The sequence below is a fragment of the Neofelis nebulosa genome, chromosome 8 (genome assembly GCF_028018385.1).
Source record: "Neofelis nebulosa isolate mNeoNeb1 chromosome 8, mNeoNeb1.pri, whole genome shotgun sequence".
Lineage (NCBI taxonomy): Eukaryota > Metazoa > Chordata > Mammalia > Carnivora > Felidae > Neofelis > Neofelis nebulosa.
The window spans coordinates 65,465,562-65,480,197 of record NC_080789.1 but is presented as its reverse complement, the minus strand read 5'-3'; the positions used below and the strand labels follow the sequence as shown (position 1 = coordinate 65,480,197).

At 41.0% G+C, this 14,636-nt stretch overlaps 2 protein-coding genes across 6 annotated transcripts in view; both read right to left on the bottom strand.

Moving 5' to 3' along the window:
• CERS5 (ceramide synthase 5) overlaps positions 1 to 14,636 on the bottom strand; it is a 33,348-nt gene that overhangs the window by 14,678 nt on the left and 4,034 nt on the right. The gene's annotated exons all lie outside the window — the stretch shown is intronic.
• On the bottom strand, positions 5,845 to 7,024 carry LOC131519615 (small ribosomal subunit protein uS14-like). Its single transcript, XM_058742828.1, has one exon. It carries the CDS (start codon positions 6,563 to 6,565, stop codon positions 6,323 to 6,325), a length of 243 nt encoding a protein of 80 aa, XP_058598811.1. The 5' UTR covers positions 6,566 to 7,024; the 3' UTR covers positions 5,845 to 6,322.

Sequence of the window (14,636 nt, the reverse complement as noted above, 5' to 3'; positions counted from 1 at the left end):
AGTGAACTTAATATCCTAGAGTCGGAATTAGCTCATATCCTGACCTCATTAGTTCACAGAGTACAATGAAAGACAAAATTACTAGCATGCAGTCAGTTACAGTTAGACAAATACAGACCCTAAGAGGAACGCCTGGGTGGCTCATTTGGTTAAGTTGTCTTGATTTTGGCTCAGGTCATGATCTCATGGTTCATGAGACTGAGTCCCATGTGGGGCTCTGCAGTGACAGCACAAAGCCTGCTTGGGATTCTCTCACTCCCTCTCTCTTTGCCCCTCCCCATTCATACTCTCTCTCTCTCTCTCTCTCTCCCCTCTCAAAATAAATAAATAAACTTTAAAAAAAAAACAAAAAACAGACCCTAAGAAAATTTATCTATTTGGCAAATATTTATGGGGCACCTATTTTGTGCTATAGCATGAAGCATAAAACATAAATAAGCATAAAACATAACTAAGTTTGAAAAATAATTTTTTACATGATAAAAAAATTAAATACATAGATTTATTTATGTACTTAATGAAATCACCTTAATGAAGAAAGTGAAATTAGGTATTCATCCTTTTTGTTAGATAGGCATTTACTGAACTGTACAGATTCCTAGGGTCTCAGAGACCGTTTCAGGAGGTCTACAAGGTCAAAACTACTCTCATAATAATTCTATAACTTCGTAATAATTCTTGTCTCTCTCACTCTCTCATGAGTGTGCAGTGGAATTTTCCATGGGTTACATGACACTGCAATAGACTGAATGCAGGAGCTGACATGAGAATACAGGTGCCAAATACTAAAGAGTGTTAAAAAAAAATGTAAAATAATGCTATTCTTCTCACATTTTATTTTGTTTTGGAAAATAGTTATTTTTCATGAAACATTAGTTGTATTACCAATATAATCAATTTACTGTCATTTGTAAATGAATTAATAGAATATATATCTTTAAAATTCCATTTTAACTTCTAAAACAGTACATGTTGATAGATATTATCCATGTAAACATAAATTTATGTTTGGGGTCCTTAATAATTTTTAAGAATGTAAAAATTTTTAAGAGTGTAAAAGATTCCTGACATCATAGTTTGAAACTGCTGTTGATGGCAGTGAAAAATCAAATTTATCTTGTGATTTTCTGTCCTCTACAGGATCAATTTGTTGCCCAAGTTTTAAAATAATTTAAAAAAAATTTTTTTTAGTGTTTATTTTTGAGAGAGAGAGAGCATGAGCAGGGGAGGGGCAGAGAAAGAGGTGGATACAGAATCTGAAGCAGGCTCCAGGCTCTGAACCGACAGCACAGAGCCCGACACGGGGCTCGAACTCACAAACCGTGAGATCATGACCTGAGCCAGAGCTGGACGCTTAGCTGACTAAGCCACCCAGGTGCCCCTAAAATAATTTTTTTTAAGTTTTTTTTTTTTTTTAATGTTTATTTTTGAGACAGAGACAGAGCATGAGCGGGGGAGGGGCACAGAGAGAGGGAGAGACAGACAGAATCCGAAGCAGGCTTTAGGCTCTGAGCTGTCAGCACAGAGCCTAAAGCCTGCTTGGGATTCTTTGTCTCCCTCTCTCTCTGTGCCCCTCCCCCGCTCATGCTCTGTCTCTGTCTCAAAAATAAAGAAAAACATTAAAAAAAAATTTTTTAAATAATTTTTTAAAGCATTTATTTATTTTTGAGAAAGCACAAGCAGAGGATGGGCACAGACAGGGAGACAGAGGATCTGAAGTGGGCTCTGCACTAAGAGGCTGACAGCAGCAAACCCGATGTGGGGCTCGAACTCATGAACCAGGAGATCATGACCTGAGCAGAAGTCAGACACTCACCGATTGAGCCACCCAAGCACCCCTAAACTAATTTGAAAGACCAGACTTCCCTTAGCCTGCAGGTCTAAATAAGTAGGCATTTAGTGGCCTATACTGAATGGTAGGCTGCTCCTTTCCACCTGCCACTCCAGGAACATGAGTCTAGTGACCCAAACTGTTATGTTTTGTAGACATCATTTCATTCTGCCTTTTTCTGCCCTCCAGATACATGGCAGCAGCTGACTAAGGCCTGGGCTAATGAAGATGAAATTACTTACTACTTTGCTTTTTACCAAAGACAGGAGCTATACTAACAACTCTATCTTTGCGATTCACCGCAACATCATTAATGGATATGAACTATACACAAATAATGTTTCACAGTATAGATTAAGCTTTTCAACTAGTGTATCATGGCAAGTAATGTATTTGGGCTACGTTGATGCTGAGATACTACTCCTAGCTCTCAAGGGTGGTCCACGGAGCCTATGGTAACCCGGAAACCTTAGTCTGTAGCCTTTGGCCTCATATACCCTACTGCGCAATACATGAATTATTTTCTGTGTGTGCAGCAACATGATTAGGTTGGGAAGCAGTGGCTTAGATCAATTTCTGGAAAAATATAAAGTGTCAAAATTTATATATAAAAAAGAAAAATAACCATCAAAGAAATCAAAATAGGGAATGAGATGGAGTGAAAAATACAATAAAAAGAGAAAGGTCTTATACAGACTGATGAGGACGGTGTATCATTAGGTAGAGTACTGAGTACTAATTATCTGACCCTGAATGCTCCCTGCCACACACACACACACAAATGGGAGAGATGAGAACTGAGATATTTAAATAAAGATTCTTAGGTCCAGATAAAGCCTGTTTAGAAAATTTAATCCTTAGAGGGGCGCCTGGGTGGCTCAGTCGGTTAAGCATCCGACTTTGGCTCAGGTCACGATCTCGCGGTCCGTGAGTTCGAGCCCCGCGTCGGGCTCTGGGCTGACGGCTCAGAGCCTGGAGCCTATTTCCGATTCTGTGTCTCCCTCTCTCTCTGCCCCTCCCCCGTTCATGCTCTGTCTCTCTCTGTCTCAAAAATAAATAAACGTTAAAAAAAAAAAAATTAAAAAAAAAAAAAAAGAAAATTTAATCCTTAGGTACACAAGCAGCATTTGAAAACCCTCCCCCAAGACATATGTATACAAGAGGCAAAATGCAGAGTTCCACACAAAACAGATTCCAAAAGTCCTTTCCCTTTGCAACTGAATTCTTAATAAACCAATCACATTAAAAATTTGAGTAGCTTCTGTAGGGTGGACAGAGGAGAAAGTACAAAAAGACATTCAGGCAGTGGGAACAGCATGTACTAAAGCAAACAGAAGAGACAAACTACTTACAGAACTATGCAACGTACAAATTCAGGGGTGGCAACAGTGGCAGGAGGAAAAAAACTCTACAGATAGAGGCCAAATCACAGGTATGGTATGGTATGGTATGGTATGGTATGGTATGGTATGGTATGGTATGGTATGGTATGGTATGTTAAGAGTGAACTTTATCCTATAGTTGATGGAGAGGCACTGGAAGGCTTTAGGCCAGGAGAAGAGCTAGATTTGTATATTAATAAAGGAGCATCATCAGTTAAAGGCTACTGTAAAAACTCCATGCTTTAAGTGATAAAGCACTGAACTAAGGCTATAGAAATGAAAACGAAAGGACGGATTCAAGAGCTGCTGAGGAGGTAAAATTAATAGCACTTGGTAACAGAATAGATGTAAGAGGCAAAAGCAGAGTCCAGCCTTCCTTATTTCTGACTTGGGAAACTAAGTTGATTATGGTGTCTCAACCAAGTAGAGCATAAGATAAAGCAAATTTGGGAATGATAGATGAATTGTGTTAGGCTGAATTTGAAGTGCTCATATGACACTGAAATGGAACTGTCTAGTAGGCAAATAAAGAGGCTTAAGACACACACACACACACACCTGAGAAAGAAAAAAAAGCACAAGAGAATGAGAATATAGGTGGTAGCTAAAATCGTGGGGGTGGATGTGAGTGAAACAAGAAAGGAACACAAACTGAGGCTCCTGGGTGGCTTAGTTGATTGCTTAATCCAACTCTTAATCTCAGCTCAGGTCTTGATCTCAGGATAGTGAGTTCAAGCCCCGTGTTGGGCTCCATGCTGGATGTGGAGCCTACTTAAAAAAGAAAGAAAGAAAGGAACACAAATTGAAAAGAAAACCAAGGTCAACATCCTGGGAAATACTAATATAAAAGGTGAATTTAGAGGGCAGGAAGACCAGAGGTAGAGTTGTATCAAATGAGGTAGAGATCAAGTAAGACAAGGATTTCAGTATCCACTGGATTTAGCAATTTGGAGATCTGTGGTAACCTTCACCAAAGAAATGCCAGTAAAACAGAAAATCTAGAGACAGCAGTGAGTTACATCAGTGAAAGATATAAGGACGAGGAAGAAAGAAATGGAAATAGCTAAGATTCTTAAGAATCTTGACTAAGAAGAGAAGGGAATGCCTTCAACATCCTGCATCAGAATCACACTTCTCCAACTCCCACTCATTCCTCAGTCTTTGTCTCTCTCTCATCTCGTTTCTGTCCCTACACTCCATTGACACTGCTCTTGCCAAAAATGATCTCCTTATTGTGAAATCAAATGGATGCTTTTCAGTCCGGTATCCTACCTGACCACTCCACGTTATTCCACATTACTGACCATGCCCTCCCTCTTGAAATGTACTTTTTTTCTTAGCTTCCTTACTTGCCATACTCCTCCTACTTTTCTCCCTCCATCTCTCTGGCAACAGAAGTAGACTGCTTGGTATGCATTGCTAGTTGAGTCACTTGGACATGCTACTTAACTTTCTCTGTGCTCCCGTTTTCTCATCTACAAAATGAGGATAACTGTAATTATCTACCTACTTCACAAAGTTACTATGAGGACTCAATGTTTAGCACTTAGAATAGTGCCTGGGGGGCGCCTGGGTGGCTCAGTCAGTTGAGCCGCTGACTTCGGCTCAGGTCATGATCTCACGGTCCGTGAGTTCCAGCCCCGCGTCGGGCTCTGTGCTGACAACTCAGAGCCTGGAGCCTGTTTCAGATTCGGTGTCTCCCTCTCTCTGACCCTCCCCTGTTCATGCTCTGTCTCTCCGTCTCAAAAATAAATAAAATGTTTTAAAAAAAAAAAAAAAAAGAATAGTGCCTGGGACAAAGTAAGTACTTATTAAATGCTTACTACAGATATTATCAAATACTATAGGGTTGTCATACCTCTTTTCTCCTTTTGGGTTTTTTTCCCCCACTCTGCTTTTTCCTAAAATACGCGGTTTCCTCAGAGTCCTATGCAGGTTCTTTTCTTACTCTACACACCCACTCTGGTTGATCTCATTCAGTTATAGCAGAGGGTCTCCAAGTATGGTCTACAGACCCCCAGAAGGCCCCTGAGATACTCTCTAGAGGCCCAGAAAGTAAAAACTATTTTAATAATAATATCAAGACATCATTTGCCTTTGTTACTGTGTTGACACTTGCAACGACAGGGCAAAGCCATGGTGGATAAAACTTATGGTACTTGAGCACAAATGCACCAACTGTAGTAATGGTTATTGTATTCTTCCTTGCTATGTCCTCTTAGTTTTTTTTTCTTTTTCTTTTAAGCCAGTTCACTTAAGAATGTCCTTGACGAAGCAATACAAATGATTGATTTTAACAAATCTCAGCCTTTGAGTATACTTTTAAGAAGTATTATGTGATGGAATGGGAAGTACACAGCACTTTTGCTACATAGCAAAGTATATGGTTGTCTCAAGGACACACGCTTGTTTGACTAAGTTGTGCACTGAACTTAAATCACTTTTTCCTTGGGGCACTTGAGGGGCTCAGTCGGTTGAGCGTCTTGACTCCTGATTTCGGCTCGGGTCATGATCTCAAGGTTCGTGGGATTGAGCCCACATTGGGCTCTGTGGTGACAGCGCTGAGCCTGCTAGGGAATCAATCAATCAATCAATCAATCTCTCTCTCTCTCTCTCTCCCCCCCCCTCCCTCCCTCTCCAAATAAATAAATAAACATTTTTTAAAATTACATTTTTCATAGAATACAATTTTTACCTCAAAGAATGGCCAACAAACTAAGGTCATTCGGACCTGGTTATTTTCTTAAAAATGAATGAAATAAGCCTGTCACTTCAAGAAAACAAACATTGTTGCCAATGATAAAATTCAAGCTTTCAAGTGAAAATTAGAATTTTAGAGAACTTATATCCACCTTTGAACTTGAAAACTTCCCAATCGTTCAAGCTTTTATGATAAGACTAGTTCTGATGAGATTAATAGGATTTTTAAATGTTGTATAAAGAAATGTATTGACATTTGGGAGATCTATATAACTCAATAAACCAGTATTTTTCTTTTTTTTAATTGAAGTACTTTAATTTTATGTACAAAGAGTTAGCAGGAAGGTAGGTGTCTTGGATATCTACAGTTAATGTAGGTATCCTGGATGACCCATTCAAGGAAGCTCATTTAATCAAACTTAATGAAGCCTTTATCCTTTGCATACTGACGGAAATGATGGTGGCACATAGTGAGGCTATATTTCCAGATTAGACTATGCCAGTTTGAGTAGATGTGGCAAGAATGAGAACCCTCACCGGATTTCCTCGGACGGCTCCAGTAGAGCTGCTGGTGACCCATCTTGCTCTCTGGGACGCAGTGAGGCAAAATTACCAACCCATGATCTCCAGACAGACCAATGGATTTTAACATGAATGAAAAGCTCAATGACAGGGTTTCATATTCCACAATGCAACCAACCTTTAAGAAACTACTTCCTGTTGGGGTGCCTGGGTGGCTCAGTCAGTTAAGCATCCAACTCTTGATTTCCGCTCAGGTCACGATCCCAGGGTTATGGGATCTAGTTCCACGTTGGGTTCCATTGAGCATGGAGCCTGCTTAAGATTCTCTCTGCCCTTCTCCCCTGCTCACACACACTCTCTCTCTCTCTCTCTCAAAAATTAAAAGAAAGGAGGGGCACCTGGGTGGCTCAGTCGGTTAACCGTCTGACTTCGGCTCAGGTCACGATCTCACGGTCTGTGAGTTCAAGCCCCACGTCGGGCTCTGTGCTGACAGCTCAGAGCCTGGAGCCTGCTTCGGATTCTGTGTCTCCCCCTCTCTCTGCCCCTCCCCTGCTCATGCTCTCTGTCTCAAAAATTAAAAAAAAAAAAAAAAAAAAAAAAAAATTAAAAGAAAGGAAAGGAAAAAAAGAAAAAGAAAAGAAAATATTTGTTATGTCTTGGTGTTATATCAAAGAAAAAATACTTCCCCTTTCCAATGACATATTTGTGTGAAGCCAGCTTTTATTTATATACTTCAACTAAAACTACATATAACAAGAGCCTGAATGCAGAAGCCACCGAGAAGAATCCAACTATCTTCTATTAAGTCAGATAGTAAAGAGATTTCCAAAAATGTAAAATCAATGCTGTTCTCTGGATTTTTTTTTTTTTTTAGAAAATAATTACTTTTCAAAAATGCTATTCATGTAACATGGCTACTATCGTTATTTTTAATGAAATAATACATTTAAATTATACTAATACTATTCATTTATGTGCTGGTGACTCCCAAGCATACATTTTGAGTATCCCCTATACATATGCACCCATGTCAGTGTATTTTTCTGAGTAAATTTTTTATTAAAAAAATTTGGGGGGGGGGGGGTGCACCTGGGTGGCTCAGTCGGTTAAACGTCCGACTTCGGCTCAGATCATGGTCTCAAGGTTCGTGAATTCCAGCCTTGTGTCAGGCTCTATGCTGAAAACTCAGAGCCTGGAACCTGCTTCGGATTCTGTGTCGTCTTCTCTCTCTGCCCCTCCCCTGCTTATGCTGTCTCCCTCTCAGAAATAAACATTTAAAAAAAATGTTTTTTAAAATTTTTATTTATTTGAGGGGTGCCTGGGTGGCTCAGGTGGTTAAATCTCACTCTTGGTTTCGGCTCAGGTCATGATCTCATGGTTCATGAGTTCAAGCCCCAGTCAGGCTCTATGCTGACCACATGCAGAGCCTGCTTGGGATTCTCTGTCACCCCTCATTCTCTCCCTCTCTGCCCCTCTCCTGTTCATACTTGAGCTCTCTCTCACACTCTCAAAATAAATAAACTTAAAAAGAAATAAAATTTCATTTCTTTGATTGAGAGAGAGCGCATGTGAGTAGGGGAGAAGGGAAGGGTAGGAGGGAGGGGGGAAGGGGGAGAGAGAGTAAGAAAGGGAGAAAGGGGGAAGGGGGGGAGAGGGAGAGGGAGAGGGAGAGAGGGAGAGGGAGAGAGGGAGAGAGGGAGAGAGGGGGGGAGAGAGAGAGAGAGAGAGAGAGAGAGAGAGAGAGAGAGAGAGAGAATCTTAAGTAGACTCCATGCTCAGCGTGGAGCCTGACATAGGGCTTGATACCACGACTCTGGGATCATGACCTGAGGTGAAATCAAGAGTCAGTCACTCAATCGACTGAGCCAGCCCTAATTTTTTTTTTAAGATTTTGTTTTTAAGCAATCTCCACATCCTATGTGGGGCTTGAACTCACAACCCAGAGATCAAGAGTTGCATACTCCTTCTACTGAGCCATCCAGGCACCCTTCTGAGTAAGATGTTCAAAGGATAGGATTTGCTATCTACAAACTCATGTGCTATACACATTTGTTGTACATGTATATGTATTCTTTGCTCTTTCTTTCTTTCTTTCTTTATTGAGAGAGAGAGAGAGAGAGAGAGAGAGAGAGAGAGAGACAGTGCAAGTGGGGGAGGGGCAGAGAATGAGGGAGAGAGAGAATCCCAAGCAGGCTCCATACTCTCAGTGTAGAGCCTGATGTGGGGCTCAAACCCAGGAAACTGTGAGATCATGACTTGAGCTGAAATCAAAGAGTCGGATGCTTAACCAACTGAGCCACCCAAGCACCCCACGCAGTTTCTTTTGAGGACTTTTTTTTTTAAAGAATAGTGTCTTCAGGGACTCTTTTTTTTTGAGAGAGACAGCCTGAGTGGGGGACCTGTAGTGGTAGGGGGACAGAGGATCCGAAACCAGCTCTGCACTGACAGCAATGAGTGCAATGCAGGGCTTGAACTCACAAACCGTGAGATAGTGACCTAAACTAAAGTCTGACGCTTAACTGACTAAGTCATTCAGGCACCTCTCTCTCTTTTTTTTAATTTAATTCATTTTTTAAGTTTTATAAGTAATCTCTACACCCCAAGTGGGACTCAGACACACACCCCAGATCAATAGTCTCACACTCCTAGAACTAAGCCAGCCAGGTGTCACGAGGACTTTTTTTTAAATTGGCAAATTTGCTCTTAAAGCAGAAGCAGACTATAAAGAAAACGACCTCTATGGCATATATTATCCTAAACCATGGCAAGGCACACACTGTGGATTTATACCAGACTATTTTCACTCCTCCCACATGTATCAAAGTTATCCTCACTTAGACTATTACAGAGCCTTAAAGCATTAAGATAATTAGTGCCCATGCAATTTGATATACTGCTAGGTGCTGTGATGAGAAGGATCAGCAATCCTGCTTACATCTAACCTCATTGTAAGGAATGTAAGTCTTGAGATAATAAGAATTACTAACAGTATATATGTTGAAATGTTTCAGATGGACACAATTTAAGACTAAGTTGTAGTATTACTGTACAGTAGTTAGCGAATATTTTACTTGCTATAGAGCAGCAGTTCTCAAAGTGTGGCTGAAAAATAGCTGGGGGTCCCTGACACTCTCATTGTTGAAGAGTTTCTCCCTTTCCGACTATATGCATACATTTCTTTCACTACACATATCTATCTTTCTTAAATGGATGATCTTTCCACTTACAGTCTTAAATGACGATACAACTTAATGTATAGTAACTTAAATGTAATGTAATGTAACTTAAAGTAGAAATACACAAATGTACAAGTGCCAAGAGGTGGATCAGAGAAACAGGTTAACAAAAAAACTGTTCCTTAAGAAGTTTTCACCGTTCTTCAGGGTCCAAGAAACAAGTGTTTGCTAGTGAGACATTAAGCCTATATTTTAGTTAACAACTGTTAAAAGGAACTGAACCCACCTCCTCCAAACTCCCATAACAGCCTTCTGCATACATTTATGACACTGTATTTTAAACCACTGATATTCTTGCTTTCTTCCTGCAAGCAAACACCATGACTTACATTTTTATCCGTGGCACACAGTCTGACAACTGGCAGATACTAAGTTCTCAATAAATAACTGCTGGAGAAAGAAGAAAATAGGTAAAAACTAAATTCTTTTTTTTTTTTTTAAATTTTTTTTTTTTCAACGTTTTTTATTATTTATTTTTGGGACAGAGAGAGACAGAGCATGAACGGGGGAGGGACAGAGAGAGAGGGAGACACAGAATCGGAAACAGGCTCCAGGCTCCGAGCCAACAGCCCAGAGCCTGACGCGGGGCTCGAACTCACGGACTGCAAGATCGTGACCTGGCTGAAGTCGGACGCTTAACCGACTGCGCCACCCAGGCGCCCCTAAAACTAAATTCTTAACCAAAAGGTGAAGTGTTTCAAGGAAATGTGCCCACCTGTCCTCCTGGGTCATCAGATAACCTACCAGCTCCATGTAGGAGAAGGTCCCTGATTTCTGAGGAATCAGTAGAAATTCAAGTTAACCAATTTCAGTATAAGGGGATTTCCCCAAGCAGAATTAAACACAGCAAACACAACCCGACTGGGTTTGAGACCTCCTGTGCTTATTTTTTTAAACATCTTTTTTTTTTTTTTAAGTTTTTTTATTTATTTAGAGAGAGAAAGAGAGCACAAGCAGGGGAGGGGCAGAGAGAGAGGGAAAGAGAGAATACCAAGCAGGCCCCGTGCTGTCGGCTCAAAGCCCCACTTGGGGCTCAGGGGCTCAAACTCACAAACAGTGAGATCATGACCTGAGCCAACATCAAGAGATGGACACTTAACTGAGTCACCCAGGCGCGCCCTGCGTGGTTATTGAAACTTCTTACAAATGTTGACGCTACCCAGAAGCCAAAGACTGTAAGGAATACCCTTTTTAAGAAACACCACAGGGGCACCGGGGTGGCTTAGTCGGTTAAGCATCCAACTCTTGGTTTCGGCTCACATCATGATCTCATGGTTTGTAAGTTTGAGCCCCGCATAAGGCTCCGTGTTGGTGTGGAACCTGCTTGGGATTTTCTCTCTTTCCCTCTCTCTCTCCCCTTCCCTGTGTGTTCTCAAAATAAATAAATAAACTTAAAAAACAAACAAAACACCATAATTTTGAGAAGAGATAAAATACTGTGATTTTTTTTTAATGTTTATTTATTATTTACTTAGAGAGAGTGCGAGCAGGCAGAAAGGGAGACAGAGAATCCCAAGCAGGCTCCACACCATCAGTGCAGAGCCTGAGGTGGTGCTCAAACTCATGAATTGTGACTTCATGACCTTAGCCAAAACCAAAAGTCAGATGCTTAACCAACTGAGCCACCCAGGCGCCCCAAAATACTGTGATTATTCCCAATGTCTTATCAGGGCTGTGCAGCATTCCACATACATTTAACTTCTTGACAAACTTGTTTGTTTACAGATCATTAACTACTCGACTAAGAAGATATATGCAGAAAACTAAAATTACAGAGCAATGCCTGGCTAGAAGGCACTGTCAATTACTCAGTATTACTCAAAATAGACTATAACTAGTCATTTAAATCATTCGGAAAATGACTTATATTTAAAAAAACCCACTTTTGCCACAACTTTTAGAAAGATTTGTTTAAAGCATGGTCAGAAAAAAAAAATTAAAAAATAAAAGCATGGTCTGATATACTTAGGACTGATCACCCTTCTGGTCCTAAAAAAAATAAATCAAATGTGAATTTATATTAAAATTCTTTTCGGGGCGCCTGGGTGGTGCAGTCGTTAAGCGTCCGACTTCAGCCAGGTCACGATCTCACGGTCCGTGAGTTTGAGCCCCGCGTCAGGCTCTGGGCTGATGGCTTGGAGCCTGGAGCCTGTTTCCGATTCTGTGTCTCCCTCTCTCTCTGCCCCTCCCCCGTTCATGCTCTGTCTCTCTCTGTCCCAAAAATACAAAAAAAAAAAAAAAAAAAAAAATTAAAATAAAAAAAATTAAAAAAATAAAATCCTTTTCAGGGCGCCTGGGTGGCTCCGTCGGTTAAGCGTCCGACTTCGGCTCAGCCTGCTTCGGATTCTGTGTTTCCTCCTCTCTCTGTCCCTCCCCCGCTCATGCTCACACTCATGCTCCCTCTCTCTCTCTCTCTCAAAAATAAACATTAAAAAAAATTTTTTTTAATAAAATTATTTTCAGTTATAAATACTTGTTTGAATTACTCCCATCAGCACTATTCAACAGAAATATAATGCAGGCCACATATATAATTTAAAATTTTCCTTTTCTTTTTTTATTATTTTTTAATGTTTACTTTTCTTGAGAGAGAGAGAGAGAAAGAGCATGAGCAGGGGAGGGGCAGAGAGAACAGGAAACAGAATCTGAGGCAGGCTCCAGGCCCCAAGCTGTCAGCACAGAGCCCTACATGGGGCTGGAACTCAGGAAGGAACTGTTGAGATCCTGACCTGATCCCAAGTCGGATGCTTAACCGACTGAGCCACCCCTAATTTTAAAATTTCTAATAGCCACATTCAGAAAAGGAAAAAAGAAACAGGTAAAGTTAATTCTGATAATATACTTTGGTTAAACAGACATATCCAAAATATCACATCAATATGTAATCAATGTTGAGGCACAGTGGATGGCTCAGTCAGTTAAATGTCTGACTCTTGATCTCAGCGCAGGTCATGATTTCACAGTCTGTGTGATCAAGCCTATCGTTGGGCTCTGTGCTGACAGCAGGGAGCCTGCTTGGGATTCTCTCTCTCCCCCTCTCCTGCTCTCTCTCTCAAAATAAGTAAATAAACTTAAAAAATAAATTAAAGGGGCGCCTGGGTGGCGCAGTCGGTTAAGCGTCCGACTTCAGCCAGGTCACGATCTCGCGGTCCGTGAGTTCAAGCCCCGCGTCAGGCTCTAGGCTGATGGCTCGGAGCCTGGAGCCTGTTTCTGATTCTGTGTCTCCCTCTCTCTCTGCCCCTCCCCCGTTCATGCTCTGTCTCTCTCTGTCCCAAAAATAAATAAAAAACGTTGAAAAAAAAAATTAAAAAAAAAAATTAAAAAATAGTTATTTCCTTGTAATCAATGTTAAAAATGAGATATATTACATTCTTTTTTTGTCCCCCTGCACTGTCTTTAAAATCTGGTGTGTGTTACACTTCAAACGTATCTAACACAGCACATTTGGACTAGTGACATTTGAAATCCCCAAAAGCAAGTAGCTACTATACTAGCTAGTGGCTACTGCACAGAACAGCAGTTTTAGAGAATTCTTCATATCTAGGAAAAATGCCTTTGTTTCTACGAAAACTCGTTTCAGATTTTTTTTTTTTTTAGTTAGAAGTGATTATGGTTAGCTCCTTTTGCAGTAACATTTCAATTAACTTCCCCAAAGATAAGGTAGGAGTGGGTTCAAGCAGAGTCCAAAACTCAGTGAAGGGCAGCTTTTATCTGCCTAAAAATACCTCTGGAAAGGAAGCCAAAATAGGTTTATCTCCCTTGCCGCTCCGTAAGAAGGGTGCGGGAGTGCCTGGGTGGCTCAGTTGGGTAAGCGTTAGTTAAGCGTCCAACTTCGGCTCAGGTCATGATCTCAGTTCGTGAGTTCCAAGGCCCATGTTGGACTCTGTGATGACAGCTCAGAGCCTGGAGACTGCTTTGGATTCTTTGTCTCCTTTGCTCTCTGCCCCTCCCCCGCTTGCCCTCACTCTGTCTCTCTCTCAAGAATAAATAAACATTAAAAAAATTTTTTTAATTAAAAAAAAAAAGGTGCAGATTTCACTTGCTGCCTCCTCTTAATTTCTTCTTTACCCATCTAGGAGACCCTAGTTTTCTGAATCAGGAAGTGGCTAAAGCAAAAATATCTGACATGCTTCTTTGCTGTGCTGAATATATTGTCTCCAGGGATAAGCCAGGAACCTGGCCTCAGGCATGACAGTATTCAGTTTTCTGCAGAGCATCAACACCCACTGCACAGAAAGGGTTGGGGAAAGAAGTTTCCCCAGCAAGAGGAGGGGCACATAAGGCTTCTGACCATCTGGAGCTAATGAAGAGGTGGATTCTTAGACAAGGGCAGGGCCATGTGAGTATCTTTTTCAATCTTGCCCTGCTGGATCTGCAAACCTGACTTAATTCTGTGATTTACAATTCAATAACGCCCAACAGAATACCTTTAGAGATGCAATGGAATGGGCAGTTCAGCAGCTATGTCCATTCTTCCCAAAGCCTTTCTAACCCGTCAGGAAGACCCACTGATCCTGGGTCACAATGCAGTCACTTGACATGGATCTGGGAGGAAGGCAGCAGGCCTGTCAGGGAGAGGAAAAAAGTTCTTCCTCCACTTAGGGGAAATGGGGGAAAACAAGAAAAAAAAAAAAGAAAAGCAGTACGTAGCAGAGGTAGCAAGGCTTACGAGAGGAAGATGAAATGAGTGGCGGAGAAACGTGCACACAAAAGAGTCACTACTTTTGTTACCAGTTACATGACAGGCTAGCAAGTGAATCTGTTCAGTCTCCTATGACAGAGAATGGTATTGAGAAGGCTCTTTGCACACCCCAGTGAGGTTGCTTTGGAAGTAACAAGAGAGAAGAGGGGATTGGAATAATGAATGAGCAGCAGAGAAAGCTCTAATCTATCTCCTGAATAATTCACAAAATAATTTTCTTCTGGCAATACAGAGCTCCTATTGCAATAGCATATTCAAAATAA